The 18,568-nt window shown below is 38.6% G+C and overlaps 1 protein-coding gene across 13 annotated transcripts in view; it reads left to right on the top strand.

The window, feature by feature from the left end:
- The first annotated feature begins 222 nt into the window (after nucleotides 1-222).
- Nucleotides 223-18,568, top strand: part of LOC105926066 (membrane-associated guanylate kinase, WW and PDZ domain-containing protein 1) — a 144,806-nt gene continuing 126,460 nt past the window's right edge. For 11 of the 13 annotated variants that reach the window (XM_036138854.1, XM_036138852.1, XM_036138846.1 and 8 more), the window contains exon 1: nucleotides 226-964. In XM_036138854.1, coding sequence (XP_035994747.1) covers nucleotides 667-964 — 298 coding nt within the window. In that variant the 5' untranslated portion in view covers nucleotides 226-666. Of the gene's footprint in view, nucleotides 965-18,568 lie in introns of all 13 variants that reach the window. The other 2 variants (XM_036138858.1, XM_036138867.1) reach the window with 2 other exon arrangements.

The following is an 18,568-nucleotide window of genomic DNA, read 5'->3' as shown; positions in this document are numbered from 1 at the left end:
CAGGTGCTCCGTGTGCGCGTTTCCATACTTCACGGGTAATAAGGACAACAAGCTGCCGGAGGTCCCGGGGGATTAGACACACGGATCGCACTAATCCGCACTGAAACGAGAGCTTGCTGGAAAGCGGGGAGGAGCTTCAAGACTCGACAGGTTTGGGGTTGGCTTGGACTTTTTTTTTCGTGGAGTCTTAACGCGACGCATGCGCCTTCCTCCTCAGTTTCTCCATCCCAGTGCCACAGAAGAAACTTAAGGCGTACCTGCTTAAAGGCACCGCGGGCTGTCATCAGCTTGGAGATAGTGTTTTCCCTTTATTTCCTCTATTAAAAAGTTTAAGACGGAGAACAAACATCGGTTTATTCAGAGGAAAGAGGCGGAACTGTGAGATTAACACAGAAACTGTTCTTCGGCGACGGATTAGATCAAATTACGAGGAGCGTGTGTTGCTGTTAAAGATGCGGAAACCACAGAAGCGGTCCAAGTCTGGATTTTGAGCTATACAACGTGTGCATGAGCGGGAAGCAGCATGCCAAGGCTAAAGAGTAAAATTGTTCCAAGTTGGACTGAAACGGTATGAAGTTTATTTTGGGTGGGATAACCCCAGTGCTATGAATCGACTCATTCTTCCTACATTCCTCGGAATTTGCGGGTTTTCGTTGGACAACCACAATGTCAAAAGTTATTCAGAAGAAGAACCACTGGATCACAAAAGTGAACGAGTGCGCCGTCATCCGGGACGCCAGTGGGGAGTTGAACGTGGAGCTGCACGGTGGAGCAGAGAATGGAGAGTTTGCATACATCGGGCAAATCAGGGAGGATGCTGTGGTTTCCCAGGACGGGAAACTGTCTGTGGGAGAACTGCTGCTAGAAGTTGAGGGGCTGTCAGTGTCTGGACTACCCCTTTATGACATCTACACTGTGATCAACTGCTGTAAAGGACCTGTCAGGTTAAAAACTGTTCGTCAAGGTAAGTCCTGACCTAAACTCTCCTGCATGTGTCCAGGGGTGCCTCCAGAAAGTTTTGATGGGGACCAATAATTATTTTGGGGTGGCATACTAAAAGCAAAAGCCAAATAGAATTACAGAGGTTGCTTCTCGCCTTCAGTTGTGTTCAAGGGTGTAGTTCATGGTAGGTATAATAACTTTCATGATCGATAAATGTATAGTATTGATAAAAAAAAAGCTATAGCACAAAAGGCTGTAAGGAATACTTTAAGTCTCCTTGAGTTCCCAATTAGTGATAACATTATGTTTGGAATTCTGATCTCTGGAATCATTGCACCAGAGAGGACAGTAGTGATGGTCAAGTCTTCAGTTTAATTGTAAGTTCATAAAAAGATTTTAAAAGTGATTTATCAAGTGGGTTGAAGAGCAGTATGTTGAAGACATAATAAACAGGCATCACATAGAGGGATTTTGAACGCTATGTGGCGAGCCCATCATTCCAATAAATGTTACAGTGATGCAGGGAGGCATGCATCAGCATAACTGCTTCACCAGAATAGCTTGCTTTATGTTTGAGAGAAATACAGTAGCCTTGGTCTCACTTTTTTTCTCTCCATATAATCAGTCTGAGTTTTATTGTGAGAGTTTAACTGCAATGTGGCTGTGAAAGCATTATTTCAATTTGTATAATCTGATTCAATCTTTATAATATGACTGGATTTGACTTTGGAAAGTGCCTTGAGATGACATGTATCATGAATTGGCACTATATAAATAAAAATATTATGAATCATTCCAAGGGCATTGTCTGTCATGTCACCTAAACCAACCCTGGTCCTCAAGTACCCCTGTCAAGCATGTTTTAGGTGTCCCCTTAATGCCACACACCTGACATAATTGAATAGATTATTAGGAGGCCTCCGTTGCAATTAATGACATGCAGAGGTGATCATGCAATCATTTGAATCAGGTGAGCTGGAACGAAGGCCAGATTCACACTGCAGGGAAATGCGACCCAAATCCGATCTGTGCCACTTCCATAAGTGGTCCATATTTGGATATGTATCGGATAGTTTTCAAATGTCTTCACTCTGAATGGTCATGTCGCGTTTAATCCGTCTTTTATGTCACTCTCCAGTCTCACTACAAACAGCAGTAGCAATCGCACTCCATAAAAGTTAATAGCTGTGCTGCTTTCTTCTTACCTTTGTTTGGCTATGATGTAGTCTTAATATTGTCCATAATTAAAATATTGTAGTCTTAATATTATTTTTTTTCTTAAAACAAAACTTTATTGAACACTGCTAGAAACAATTGCATTCACCATAACCTCTGTAAACAGCACATTGCTGTGTGATTTCTCCTTCTGTTAGCTGCACGTGTGGGTCGCTTTGGTGTCTTGAACCATTCAGACAGAAGTCTGGTGGCGGTCAAATTTAATATGAACAGCTACCCCCCAAAAAAATCTATTTTTAGCAAAAAAAAAAATAATAATTGGAATTGAGCATCAAGACCTGCAGTGTGAACATAGCCAGAGACACATCTAAAACATGCAGAAGAGAGGTAATTGAGGACCAGGGTTGGGAACCACTGACCTAAACTGTATCAGTCCATTTACAGTTGACCACCACTTGAGGCTAGTGGTACAGACATAGTAAGTGGAAAGGAGGGTAAAATGCAGCGATACAATCTGACTGCAGGTGTCTCAGGCACAGAGAAAAAAACAGTCACAGCTAAAGCTACTCATTCCCAATACGCATGAGAGGGGGATTACTAATTTAATGGCAATTGCAGGCGTCGGCTTGCCCTTAAAGGCCACGTAATATGCTCATAAAAAAAAAAGAACAAAAAAAGTTTGATCATGATAAAATGATATATACACCAAGCCTCCATCTTGATAATGTTTTGATGGTCCCTTTTGTGGATGAAAATAGCCACAGCACCAGGCACGATTAACAAATATAAACAGACGTGGCGACATCTAGCTACGATATGGCAGAACTATCATAATGTCGGTTTGCTTGACTTATAAATCAATTGTAAATAATGCCAGACCTAGCCTGACCCTCTGCTATGCCTCACAATAAATGGGCAGCTCGCCGTGATTGAAGACTAACCGTTAATTAAATAAACCGATCTAACAGCAACTTCTGAGCCTCATATCAGAACATTTACTCATGTCAATCAACTCTGCGGTCACATTTTAGCCTTGGCAGGTTTAGCGTCCGCTTCAGTGAACACCAACTTTCATACTGTACTCCCAGCAACATTCCAGTCTTTTCCCTCATGGAATCACATTTTTGGCACTTTTTGTCACTGGATCTTGGACCTTTCTTCATTATTTTGCTGGGAGATGCTCATAGTCATTAGCCGCTTCCTTGTTTTAACCCCTGCTGCGAATGCACAGTATGTACTTCCGTTAAAATTGTAAGACGAGATAAAAGTTTTCACTCCATCGTTTTTCACCCACACAGCCATTCAACGTATTCCTGTTTTTTTTTTTTTTTTTTTTTTTTGTTTTTTTTTTTTTTTTTTTTTAATTAATTAATTTATTTATTTATTTTTTATTTCTGTTCTGTGATTTCCATGGACGATTTCCAGATGTTACAGGCAAAGAATTATCACATGTATATGGTTGTAACATCCTGTTTTTGTCTGCTTTTAGTTTATTGCAATTCCCCTATAAGTCATCATATTCTTGTTTCACCCCATTCTATTGTTTTGCATCTAATTGAATTGTATCTCATACAGTTATTGCTCTGCCTGGCTGCCCCTGTGAAAAATTTGTGAAAACTGCATGTGAGAAATCTCAGGTTGTCACGCATAATAGCTGAGAAATCCCTTGGGAAGGTGTTTTTTTGTTGCATTCTAAGTATATAGCGCATCATTGTAGTTTACAAACTCTTTATGATGTGAGTTAAGCTGATAAGTTCTGCCGCTGCTGCGCCTCCCTCCACAGCAGCCTGCAGTGAATAAGCGTTGACGTGAATCTGCTCTGACAGTCATCATGTCCTCATTTGTTTAACATCGCCAAAGCCACAGTCGGTCAGACATAAAGGGTTACAGATTAGACCACTTAATCCGTTATTGAAGCACTAATTGTGTCCAAGGAATTTACCCTAGTGATTTGTGATTAAAGCCGGACCCTGGGTTTTTTGGAAACTTTCTTTGCCTCAGTGGCTAACAACACCTTTACTGCCCCTGTTTTTGTGCAGTTTGTGTAATTTGGACCAGAAGTTTTGTTTGATCTTTTTTCAAATGTTGCATGCAGTGTGAAATATCAATCAGTTTTAGCGACATCTATGAATATAGCTTTTGTTAGATAACCTGTTCGGAGCTTGCTTTATGGTTAATGTGAGAGTCAGCAACTCTTTTCACTTTTTTTGGTTTCGCTTTTTCTTAATCGTCTTTTTCTTCAGAGCGTTTTGACAGCTATATGTTTTGTAAAATCCTACCGTGGAAACCCACATTTCCTTACCCATCTGTGTTTTACCGTCAGTGTGCATTTTGCTAGTGAAAAAAAAACACACACACGGCAACTACTGGATAGTATGTTTAAGGTTGTGTTCTTCTCCCTCTGGGTGTCTAACAGCCAGATGCACATGCAGCAGGCTGGAAGCAATGGGTCAAGCTACCTCAGAACACAGGCAGGAACTGCACAATACTCCCGGTTAGTTGTGTCTTGCTGTTAGAGGCAACGGTTTACCCTCACATTCTGCAGCCAGGATGAGTTGGGAGGACTCGATAGTTATTAAATCTGCTTTGTGTGTATCTTGGTTGATTACATCCCAGAAGGGACAAAGAGTGAGCTGATCTTTAGTTGTTAGTGTACATTGTGGCGGAGAAGAGATTTTAAAGGTATCTGATTCAGTTTCGGATGCATTCGAGCTGTATTTCAGTTGCTTTCAGGGCTTCGACGAACCAGGGTTTGGATTCCCCTCTGGATGTTGATGTCACGATCCTTCAAACTGTGTTGTGTTATTTTGCTAATTCTGTGCGCTAAGTGGATTACTTTTTGTCGTGCTTTTTTTTTTTTTTTTTTGCTCTGTTATTGCTTTTCTTCTTCTCTGGTCCCTTGGCTTTCTTTCTCTTTTTTTCTGCATCAATTTGGGAAATTTTCCCTCAGCTTCTCCTTTTGCTTCCCACGCAGCTGTAGCTCAGGCCTGTTCCTTGTCTAAGTAAGGCTGAACAATTTTAGAATATGACATTCCAATATTATTGTTGAATAGTGTGATAGAAATGTATATAGGCTTTGTCCTCATTGCTTTTCTTGGGTGTTTTGATTTTGGTCGCTAATGTGGGCATAAATGATAATGGAAGTCCATCTAATTAGCCAAATATGTATATATTGACAAACAATTTTATTGCATGGCATCTGGAATGTATGATAACCTACCAATGCACTACTTTGCAATGTTAAGGATATCAAGGCCATATGGCAGATCTTTATATTGTGATTGGGACTGCGATTTCATATTTTGTGAAGCTCCAACTTTCTGTAATCACTCCTACTTAATATTCAGCCTCTGTACACTGATGTCAGTTTTCCTCTCAGCTCTGCAGGCTTTCTTTGGTTAATTAATTAAAATTTCAGTACATTGTGATCATACCTGTCATATGGTTCCCAACAAAACATGATGACACTTAAGAACTTTTACATGTTTACCATCCCGATTCAAATTTTTAATTCCTATTTGGTTGTTTCCATTTCAGCAGCCTTATAGATGTGTGTGTGTGTGTGTGTGTGTGTGTGTATGTATGTGGGTGTGGAAAAAGTGGGTGATGCCGCAGTTGTGCAGGAAACGTTGTGGCTTAAAAAACATCTTAATCACTATCTTGTCCAAATGTTTTATACAAAGTTGGTCAAAAGGATTTCGACTGATCTGGGATAACGATTAGTAACAGTCCAGAATTCAAATAAACATCATTCAGAGGCAGAATTGAATTAAAACCATGCAAATTAAGAGAAAAAAACAAACAAGAAAAATGCAAATAGATGTAGTTAAAACAACTCTGATTAGTTGTCCTTTGCGTCAAATAATGTCTGGGAGTGGGACAGAAAGCTTGTTTTTGAGACGGTAGGGGTTATCATTAATCTGAAATTCATATAAACTTAGCAAAAGAAATAAAGAAACAACAACAAAGGGATTCTGTTTTATCTTTGAACAGAATTTGGTTATTTACTGAAAAGTCGAAGATCCGCAAATGTAAGCTGAAGCAAGTATTTTCCTTCTGGTGCCTGTTTCTGTGTATACTCAAATTGAGTTTCTCACAGATAGTTTTGCAGTATTTGATAAGGCAAGCAGTGCCTCCTGTTATGGGAAATCATTAACCATGTTATATAAGCTTTTAGAGTCAGTGCAGCATCTTTGGCTTTGTACTTTATGTCCACAGAGAATATTTGACCTCTGGAACTGAAGTTTCACCACCTGGTTTCAAAGCGTAGCTCTAACACTATTGTATGGTTGCTGCAAAAATTGTGCTTTGGTTCTCATTTATCCAAACCAAGCTTGCAGCATAATTTTATTTTAGTATCCACTTACAGTTGACTAAATAGTCTTTCCTTCTGTTGAAAGGCGTATACCAAGAAAGCAGCAAAGCTCTGAGCAGTGACATAAAGGATATCCTTGTCCATCTGTCATCAGTTTCTTGCATGAGTCAGCAGATTCTCCTTCTCTAATTAAAGGAGGGGGATATACTTTGACTATCTGCGCGGCTCACAAGACCTCCTTTGTGCTTGGCAATCTGTGGGTCTCCCATGCACAACCAGGAAGGGTTTAGCTATCTGAGCTGTTCCAGGCCAGATGACAGATCGGTGGGACTGATTTGATCGCTATCCTTTCCAAGCAGCTGTGGATCAGGTTACATGGAGTTGCGCCACCTGACTGCTGTAGATGGAAGACGTATCGGTGTGTGCAAGTAGGCCGCTTAGTGTTTAGGTGCCCCACAGGTGTGTTGCTCCCCAAGAAAGACACAGACTGAGAAGCAACACAGAGTAGTCCATCCTTGTAGGGCTGAACAATTAATCGCATTTTCAATATAATCGTGATTTTAAAGTAACGCAATTTCCAAATCACAGAGGTCAGCAATTTTTGGCTATGTAACAATTAGCGAATTAGACACGTCCATTAGGTGTTAGTAAAATGTTTAAAGTGGGTTTGCCTCCACATGGAAGGGAAGACAGTTGCAGCAGAGAGATAATCTAATTTTATTACTTGTTTTAGAGTTTATATAATCATACATAGCATTAAGTACAGGTCAATCAGTTTAATATAGACTTGCTTGTTGGTTGCACTTTATGTTCAACAAGGATTGATGTCCAATTAAATTAAAAGCTGTTCTTTTGAATAATATTCTGATCAATAGAAACATTAAAAGTTCATATTTAAAATAGTCCTTGTTTACAAACATCTTTATTTAGAGGCCATTTTTGTTGCTTGTAGTTAATGCGGAGAAAAGTCAAAATTGCAATTTTGATTGCAATATATCGTAGGCAGAAAGCAATCAAAAAATCGCATTAAATCACAATATTAAGAAAAAAAATTGCAATTAGTTTATTTTACAAAATCGTTCAGCCCTAGTCCTTGTAGTCTTAACTTTAAGACATTAGTTGCATAATGCACATTTTTTTTAAATAATCAGAGAAAGATTAAATATTTCTTCATAATATTGCCTCCAAACATAGAGAGATTGTTGTAGCCACCAAGCGTTACTCATTGGTTCTTGGATTTCATCGTGAAGCCTCCAGGCATTTTGTTTTCTCAAACTAAATGCTTAGAATAATATGGTATGCCTTATTATGAAAATGAATTGCTAAACTACTATTATTATTAACATCTTCAAATACTTTGAGATGCACTGATAGCTTCTGAGATTTGATATATTCATTTGTGAAATATTTGTCTCCTCCTCTGTCATTAGGACGATTGGTTGTAGGACTGGGTCGCTATGCCCTTCTTTCGAATGAAAACCCAGAGTAAAAGCGTTGTTTCATGATATAATTTTGCTAACACAGATTTGAAGCAAAATTTGCTTTTATTTGAAACAGAAAACTAACAATTAGCCATATTACTGTCAACACAATGTAGCTCTCAGTAGAAAGAAATAAGACCAGAGTGGTCTTATTTCTTTCTACTGAGGCCTTCTTCTTCTACTCATGAACTTGTACGCGGTTTTCTTCTTGCGACTCTCAGCCGTTTTCAAAGTATACAGTGAGAGCAGTGGAGCTACAATGAATGGCTAACACCAAAGCTAACAGGATACATAAACACTAGAAGTGAGCATATGCAGCCAGCAAGTGGAAACTAAAAAGGAACGTGCACACACATTGGCGTTGCGTGAGCTCGTCAGAATGATTGGCATGTGGGGCAACCAGCAGATGAGCCGAGCCAATCTCTGGCATTCAGACCGAACGGCAGGGATAGGTCTGAGTTTTTACAGTCCTGTAGCTCTCACTTGGATAATTTTTTTAAATTCTTTTTTAATTACCTTGTTTTTCCAAATGTTTAATGTATTGACTGCTGTCAGGGTGGAAGGACCATTTCATGTAGTATGACAAAAAGTGTTTCTGAACAAGATTACCAATTACAGCTTTAATTCAATTAATCAAATTAACCTTTTAATCGACAAGTAATTTTTAAGTCCTTTTTTTTTTTTACATCCCTTGTGCAAACTAACAAAATGAACACTGAATCAGATAATTATCCCACAGGATGTAATATTTACCAAGAGCTCCAAGTGTGCATCGTTTACTTGTGTCCTGCTTTTCCTTGGTCATGACACTAAAAAGTTGACTTTGAATGCAGACTGTAGCATTCCGGTGTTACAGGACAGAAGCAAGTGGTTAAATAACTGCCTTCATGGAAAATAATACATTTTCAGTTGACCAGCCTCTGAAAAAAGACAAAATTAGTGTCTAAATTAAAATACCCCACTTGTTTTAAGGTGTGAACCAACTACACTCTTTGCTCTTGAGTAGAGGTATTTTTGTTTCATGTCACTTTTTATTTGTTAAAAAAACATTCAACATCAATCCTATCACATTGAATCTAATCATTTTAATTGTACTGACAAAAGCCAAATGCATGACGGTATTATGTGGCGCAATTGTCAGGTTAAAGTCCAAAGAGGGAATATTATGAAACATGATGACTGTCTTATCAATACACATCATTGAATCAGTTTCGGTTGAAACAATTGTCTGTGCCGTTGTTGCTCAGTGGATGCTATTAAAGGTATAAAGGTTGTGCAGCAGGTAGCATTCCCAGGTATGTACCTATGAAAGTAAAGGATGTATGTCCTTGATAATGAAGTCTACCCAAAAACTGTAAAAGCAAGGAGGTTCTCAAAAGATTGATTGGTTTCATTTTGTTTTAACCTCAAATAACCTTAGCAGCTGCCTGTTTTTTTTTTTTTACAATGTTCTGATCATCAGAGGGTTTTTATCCAGGTGTTTATTTTTTTCTTTGTGACAAATGAACCCTTTGACATCCTGGATTCTGCCTTGAATCCAAACATAGGTGAAGGAAAACTGACCATTTTACTGCATTCCAAGGATTCCAAAGAGTTGGGACATTCCCTGATGATACAAACTAGAATCTATGCAAACAATTCCCATTAGTGTGTTTCTTTTTCCCACTGATGTCATGATTTTCTCGGTATCATCGTCTTACTTACTCCTTGGAGGAGAGGTTTGGAAAGTGATTCTGAGCATTCACCCATTAATAATTTAACATATCAGGAGTGTAAGCATTTATCCTACTTAAAGCAACACAAAGTGCACACCGACCTTGGGGTGACTAATAGCTGAACCTATCTTGTGTGTAAGCAGCAGGTTGTGGTGTTTATTCACTCTGGTACCTCAGAGTTTTTCTTCTTGATCATAACGTGTTGACACATCTAAAACAAAATTACATCGGCCTAAAAGTGAAAAAAAAGGTTTGCCATTTTGTGAAACATCATCGCTGTGGTGTGTACGAAGTCTGTGTCTTACTTATCTTTTTTTTTTTTTACTCTTTAACTGCAAAAAAAAAAAACAAATAAAAATTGCGACTTTACTTACTTTTGAGCTCTAAGCGTTCTAGACTTAATTTAGAGTCATTTTGGACTTGAGTCTTAGTAACAATCTGTATGGCATGCATTCAGGAGCGAAAGCAAGTTGTATCTAAGCTCAAGTAAAATGCTACAAAACAAACTACAATAAAAAGCTGTTATTTTATTGGTCATGACAACACACCTGGCAAAAGACTTAAAAGTATGGCTTGCTTGAAAGGGCTCCCAGGAAAAGGTCCCTTCTAAAATAAATATGCCACCTCCATTTAATAGAATATCTGTGTCTGAATTAGTTGCATTTAATTAAAAAGTTGTTGCATTTAATTGCATCTGGATTAGTGCTTTAAGTGGGCTGGTATGGACTGGTATGCAGTACCAGCACTTCTAAACTTTACCCCTCTAGCGTGTGGCCCGTACCGGGACTCCTATCCACATCCCACCCAGCCGACCTCTCCACAGTTTACAGCTTGTAGCCTATTTGTTGATTTATAAATGTATATTTTTAAAAAGCCTCATAAGAAACACATTGCTTTGGCACACAATGCTGGCCGGGCATTCAAGTGGATATAGGCACTTTGAATGAGAGAGGGAAGGCAGAGGAAACCGATCACAGCTATGATGTTTACCTGGTTCAAGGAGGGCTCAAGGAGGACATGAACTGGAGCAGAGTTGAATGGTAACCCACGGCAGGGGCACCACAGGAGAGACAAGATGTCCATCTTTTTCTTGAGCAAATATTTTAATATTGCTTATATATAATAACATGCTTGTGCGATTTTACTCAGTGACAGCCTGGGGAAAAATTGTCTCTGTAGTTTTAGCAAATAGTGCTTTGTAGTGCCGACCTGAAGGTCAAAGTCTAAAGTCTTTGTGTCCAGTGCCCATTTTCACAATGATTCTCAGTCCTCACAGAGAGATCCTATCTTAGCCTAAATATTCCTACCTCATCTTGGCTTAACAGGGATTCAGATGGCTGCTGAGAGCGACTCTGAGTAAGGAAATGACAGAAATATGTATCTTAGTGAGGAGGTGTGGTTGACCGTGTTGCTAGGTGTGACGCCGTCTTTCATAAGCCGTGATTGGTAGTTCAAGAAAAAAACAAAACACAATTGTGCTCCTAGAGATCAAAGGAGAGAAATGTACCAATTAGACTGGGTTCAGAAATGTCACGATGTCACTTAGCAAAATGAATGAATTGTCACACAGCATCAAAATGTTTGAACACACCTTATCATTAATTTGATTTACTTATTTATTTTTACTCACCAGTCATTTTACGACCTTATCCATCTGATATTAATGCACACTCACCTGTTAGCATTTCACTGAGATTTTCTGCTTGTATAAAGTGATTGTATTTTGCAAAACGACCGACAAATAATGGAGGAAAAAAAGGTGAAGAAAACCAAACTAGACAGCATGATGCCCAGCTCACAGTTCTGGGACAAGAATAGAGGACTGTTGAAAGGTAAATTGGTCCCTGGATCACGGCGCACATACGGACTCTTAAGCGTATTGCTGCAGATCAATGCATCTTCTTCTCTGCGCATTTTGGTGCCTTTATGCACCTGTGAGAATTGGTCCATGCAGCAATCAAAAGTGAGGAGATGGCATCACACAAGTGATATATGGTCATTCTATATGGCCATTTAGGCAACTGACATCAACATGAACATACAGAAAATACTTTCTCACCTCTTTTACATATATTCTTCTCCACCTTTTATTCATGATTATTTCCTATTATTTATTTATCCTCAATAAAATTATGTTACGAACCCATCCGGGTGTGAAAATAATTAATTTCTGTCTCTGGGGATGACAAAGTTTGCACTATCTACACATTAGTAATTGCATGATTGCTATGGAAGTGTATGTGTTCATTTCCTCCACTGTTTTGGTGGTGGATCAGCCAATCAGCTCTCTCTGTTTCCACCATCTTCCCTGCTTAAATCATTCAGGCTCACTAAAGGTCCTCCTCACTACTCCTAACATTTTTTCACTTTAGACGCTCTCTTAATGCTTAAGCTGCTATGTGAATAATTTTTATCTTAAAAGGTAAAATTCTAAGACAGATCTTTGAATTCAGAAAATTCTTAGATTTTTCCCTAAAAATGACACCACTAAGAGCTACTTTTAGTTTTAGGACTCTTTGTGAATATGGACACAGGATTTGTGGGGTTTGCAGAGATGTTAGCTGCCCTTTCTGACCCTAGATAGAGGGACGATCAGCCATGATGATCCTCTCTGCAATTGAGACCAAAAGTAAAATATTAGCCAAGAATCGCTGAGGATGGCCCAGTTAAATTCTTGACCCTAAGCTGAGTGGAATGATGTGGCAGGACCTGTGCATAATCCAGGAAGTGAAACGTCTTCTGTTTCAGAATATAAATCCAGTTGTCTTGTTTTTTAACCTTGTTTTTGGATTGATTATGACCTGGATGACAGAGAATCTTCACCAGCATATCGTGGATGTGTTATTTATTTAGATGAAAGGTTTCCGTAAGGATTTCTCATCTTTCCCCATACCCACTACTTTTGAGATTTAAAGGTTACTCGTAAGCTCTTAAGTGACTGACCCGACCTGACAGGATTTAACAGCATATAAAACGTTTTATGCGCCATCATCGAGTGATATCCTGATGCCAATGTTTGTACTGCTGTTTAATCTGAAAGCAGGCTTCTTACTGTATGTACGACATTAAGATGTTACAACTCAGCTTCAATCAGCGTGTGGTCATTGTTAATGTTGCGGAACGGTGCAGTAAGTGCTACAGAGAAGCCACTTTACTTTAACGTATCCCTTGTTGTTCTTACACAGCACACCACTCATGTGCTGTTAAAAGTGTATGAGGCTGTGAAGACTTTCTATTGGCAGGACACGGGTTGGTAATATTTAATGAGTTACCGGGCTGTTGCTACAGTGCTGCGAGCGATTAATTTGCTCAGACTGTAAAAGCCTTTAATGTCTACATCGCTCGGGCAGGATCGCAGCTTACTTGATGGAAACAACAGAGCAGGGAAGCAGACGACAGAGAGAAAGTCTAGCGTGAGGAGGAAACGCTGTAATAAATAAACATAATGTTGGCGATGAAATTTTGGGACATGATGTGAGTTGACATAAAGTACTGTTTTTCTGGAACATCCTCGGAGAACTCTGTTAGTCATATCTGCTCCAGTACACAAAGTCCAGCCTCTGGTTCAGTTTAGTGAACACTGATTAACTTACAGAGGCACAGTGGGACATTAAACAAATTCTAGCACAGATAAGTTGACTAGTGGTCTTCTGTCAAAAATGCCTTTTTCCATTTGGGCTTGTTTCATATAGAATAAGTAATTTAGTCGTAATTTACTAATTTGTGTTGTAAAAAGTATAATATTAACATATTTACTAATGGTGTTGTAAGGTTTGGTGGTGCATTGTTTAATGAGTAATTATCATGGTTATTTAGGACATTGGTGATATTCTATACTTTTCGCTATTATTTTCTTCTCTCATTTTCGAATGTGTTGATGTTGCGATCCGTAGTGTCAAGTCTTCTGTTTCAGGTTGTATTTTTGCCACATCGATGTCAAAATGACACTGTCAAAATTTCACAGTGTCATCAAAATATACTAACCAGGCAAAACTCTATAACCACCACCATAACACAGTGTGCTGGTCCCCATTTTGTGGCAAAAGCTTCAGGAAATTACGAGGTTAAGCCTCTATGGATCAGACCTGTGTGTCCAGAAGATCCCACATATCCTCGATTGGATAAGTCGACACCTCCAGCTCGTTGCTGTGCTACTTGCCATTTCTTTGTGGCATAGTGTACTATCCTGCTGAAAGATGCCGCATGCATCAAGGAATAGTGTTTCCATGAAATGCTACACATTATCTGCAACAATGCGGTACACATCAGGGCAACATCTATGTGGATGGCAGAGCGCAAGGTTTCTCATCAGGGCATTAAGAGGCGTTGCGCTGCTTCCTTTGGCTTGCCTTCTTCCCATAGTGTATCTTTGTTTTACTATATATATATATATATATATATATATATATATATATATATATATATATATATATATATATATATATATATATATATATATATATATATATAAAAAAGTTAACTTTATTGATCTCATAATGGAGAAATTCACTTCTGCATCTTAACCCATCCCCTTGGGGAGCAGTGGGCTGCCACTGTGCGGCGCCTGGGGAGCAATCAGGGGTTAAGGGTCTTGCTCAGGGACCCAGATTGCAGGCGGTGGGGATCGAACCGGGTACTCTCAACCTTCTCAGAGCACAAGCACGCTGCTCTAATTACTAGGCCATCATCCGTTGGTTGAGTTTGAACTTTTACACTTTAGTTGGCCCATTCAGTTCTGGACCACATGGACAATTCCTCCCACCTTACATCTAGCAATTGTAATTTGGTCTGTTTTAAATGCGTCTCCACTTTTTTCTGCTTCTAACACATCTGCTTGCTCTTTAATATACCCCCCTCGCAAACAGTTACCTAGATAAAGAAGTATGTGCTCCTCACTTCAGCTGTCATAATGTTATGCCTGATCAGTGTACCTTTACATATTAAAATGAATGCAATCAGTAAAATCCATCTTGAAATTTCATTCTGTGTTTTATGGAGTTTTGCTTTTAATGAGTTTAATAATTGAGATATGAGAAAAAGCAGTGCTGAGAGTTAGCAACCATAAATATAAAAACCAGATGGGGAAAAGGAACATAAAATGGACTATTCTTTTGAGAAGTGAAAATTAAAATCAAGCAAACTGCCATTCAAACTGTCATACAAAAAATGGCAACATTTGTGGGTCCAAAGAGGGAAAGGAGATGGATCAGTTAAATGCCATTCCCCCTATTTGATCCAATTTGTTGATTGGCTCTCCATACAGAGGTCAATCCGTTTTTCTCTTTTTACAGCGTCTAAACATTGGTATTTTATTTTACTCCACAGATGATTTAAACTGATTTCTACTCTTTAAAGTAGCATCTTTACACAGCAATGGTGTACTGCAGTCCCGCTCTGGGCTGATAGTGCTGTTGATTGACGATCATAAAATCTGTCTTTTTTTCAATCAGTTGTTTAAGCAATGATGAAACGCTAAAACAGTATATTAGTGTTGTTATATATTTGCTCAGATCGTGTTTATGGTGACATACTTGTCAGATTAGAGAGTAACGTATTTAACATTTTCTGTTTGTCCACAATGGTGCTCCTCATTAGGATGTTTTCCTATCAGAGCTAGCCCATTATTAAACCCACAACCAGCAATCTTTATTGTCAGTAATTTAGCCTGGTCAGCTCTTCCTCCCTCAGAGTTAATGGACAAAGTTACCCTCTATGTTGTATGGTATAATACAACCTGTCCTTTTAAACACACATCTTTTCTTCCTTATTTTTCCTCCTCTTTCGTTCTCTTCTATTTTCACATCTGCTGACTCTCAAATAAATCCAACTTTAGGAATTTTAAGTGGTGTAAATTGTCTAATCACACAATGTCCAGCCTTTTAAAACTGGTTCACACAGCAGGATGATTTGCCAAAGTTTGCTCCAATCTTACCCTCCCAACAGACCCAGACTATCAGAGTGGCTCTTAAGATAATCTTATCAGATATTTCTGCTGTGTGTGGTGTGCTAAGAGTGATCTGGTCCACTTGAGAACGTCGGGACCCCTCAGACCTCAAATGGGGGATATTCAAGATGTTGGATTGTCTTGTCCTGACATCCTACTGTGTGTTGTGTTTCCTGAGGAGAAACAAGCATGCAGCCTGTTGAGTATGACGTGCAACCATTCAGAAAGTGAGGGGAGAGAACCCTGAGAAAAAAATAATACACACCTCTATATCACAGTGCAGCAATTGTAGAGCCCCTGTTCTTGCTGTCTCCACTCCTTTAACCATTACCTCATCTTTTTGTAATGTATTTTATCTGTTAAAATTAGTCCACAAACTATCGGTAATATTCGTCCTCGTCATCCATGTTTATTTACTCTGAACTCACGTTTGATCTTGAGAGGTTTTGCAAGATTTACTGTCTGACGTCTGAATGGTCCTGAGTGAAATCTGTTTGTGTGTAGACCTCTGGAGCTTGCTCTCTGACCGGGCAACATACTGTATGGCTTTAAAACACTAAACTATCGTATTTCAGACTATAAGTCACACTTTTTTTCCACAGTTTGGCCGATCCTGCAACTTATAGTCAGGTGCGACTTATATAAATTTTGAATAGCAATTAATTTTGACCAACAGGAACCAAAGAGTAAACACGACCATCTGAAAACTATATGCTGCTCTTGTACCACTTAAACCTTAATTGAAACATTAACTTATAGACAGAAAAGACAGAACACATGTTTGTATGTTGTTTCGCTGTTTCAGTCTGCATTCACGCAGGGGAGCGTTGCAGCTCAAAGGGCCCAGACCCCAACAGAACCCAGTAATTGGCTGTCCGTGGAACCAATAACCGCTATGCTAGCTTACAGGTCTGATGTCTGGGCGGTTTACAACTTTGCTGATGCACATCAGCTTTATATTGCTCTGAAACATTCATGTTGTACTGTTAGCTTAGCACGTAGCACCGGTACGCTCACGGTCTAATTTCAGTGTAATTTTGAAAATTCAACTCTATTTAAATGAATCCCTGAGCCGCTAAGCTGAACTTTGCTGGCAAGAACCTTCATGGTTGGAGTTGCTGGCTTGTTATGCTAAATTACCCCATTCAACCTCAAGTATCTTCCATATTATTCAGCTGGTTGTGGATGCAGCTGTGTAATTGAATAAGTTGACTTACCAGAGTAAATGTTAGTTTTTAGTCCTGGATTCTAGCACCAACCCTGGTTTAGCACTGGAGCCCAATTTGCTGAGAAAACTCTATTTGTGTTCAGGTGCCACATTTACATATGAATAGATGGTGGAAAGTTTCCTGACTTACACAAACAGACAAACGTTATTAAGCAGAACCATCTTTGATCTTGAACGTTTAGAGGGGCCAGCCTTGGATCCCTGGGGTCGTTTCTCCTGGTTTCTCACCTTTTTAAAAGAGGTGAAGAAGTTAAATCTCATCACAGGGCTGACAGCTTTGAACAGGTGAAGACAAACAGTCAAACGCCCTAATGAGCTCTTTGTAACAGTGTCTTTGGGTTTGTGTCCCCGTGCCGACACTGCCTTCTCTGTTACCGGTCATAAATCGGCAGGTTTTGTCAACTGGAACAAAGCCCTATCTAAATCAAAGCAGCTTTGCAGGAACTGCTTTCCTCCAGCTGATATTCTCATCACTGTTAAGATATTTGAAGTCTGCTCCAGTTCGGGTTTTCTCAATTAGCCACAGTGTGTAAGAGAGGAATATCCCAGCACTGAATGACGAGAAGGCAAGGAAGCTCTTTAGAGACCTGCAGCTTTTTGCAGAATCAAACACAAACATTTTTGTGATACTAAAGTTCTGGAAAAACTCTCATCTGGATGTTCACTGATTCTTGTTTCTTTTCTTTTTTTTTGACAGAATTACAAATTTTCTGAAAGTTTGTCTGAACTCAGAGCCCCATTAAAATATTTTTTGAGGTAACAACGAAACTCTCTTGAGTCCAAGCCTAGATTTTGTCTGGTAGATTTAGGATTTTTTAAAAAGAATTTTAACAAAATTATTTATTATTTTCTTGGTTGTTTTGATGGGATCATGATAAAATGAATGCCTTTTCCCTACAATTATTTCTGTTAGGAATATATTTTTTTGTTCCAGTCCCTGTCATAGATAAATTCTGCTGCAAAACCATTTTAGAGCAATTTAGACCAGCCAAAATTTGTACCCTAGTAAGAGTAGCACTGCTTCAATATGTTATTCCTCACGTAAAAGTAAAAAGTAGTCAGCCAAGAATTTATTCAAGTAAGGGTAAAAAAGTATTCAATAAGAAGACTACTCAAGTACTGAGTAAGTAATCATAACTGATTAATATTTTAAAAGTATGTAATCAGACAGACAAAAATATAAGGTTATGTGCAAAGTCTGGTATTTTAAAGACAAAAAGAAAATTATAAAAAGAATAACATAATTACAAAACATGACATTCAGGCACAAAAAACACTTTTCTAAATCAATGTATTTCAACAATAAACTCAAAAGCGATGCTTACAGCGGTTAATGTATATAACGTATGTTGGAGCAGCGCAAAGTACTTCTAATGACAATATTTACCATTTACTGTATGTTCATTTGACCTCCAAATGGCTCAATGAGCCCAGCAGATGAAAAAAAATAACATTAAAATAACTAAGCGTGTGTACAAATAAGAAGTCTCATTTTAACATAAACTGTAATTTTTTGTCTCTCTGGTGCATTTTTGGTTAAAACAAGCATGTTCTTTATTCATGAAGTTACTTGGAGTAGATAGAATAGCCAGAAATTTTACTCCAGTAAGAGAAACTTGAGTAATAATATGACTCAAGTAAAAGTAAAGAGTACAGTGCAGTAAAACTACTCCTTAAAGAAATTTTTTTCGAAAGCTTACTCAAGTAAATCTAACTAGTTACTACCCACCTCTGTGTTTGACTGCAGGAATGTTGTTAATAAAAGCT

This window comes from Fundulus heteroclitus, chromosome 1, assembly GCF_011125445.2.
Source record: "Fundulus heteroclitus isolate FHET01 chromosome 1, MU-UCD_Fhet_4.1, whole genome shotgun sequence".
Taxonomy (NCBI): Eukaryota; Metazoa; Chordata; class Actinopteri; order Cyprinodontiformes; family Fundulidae; genus Fundulus; species Fundulus heteroclitus.
The sequence above is the reverse complement of the archived record's forward strand: the minus strand, read 5'-3'. Positions and strand labels throughout refer to the sequence as shown.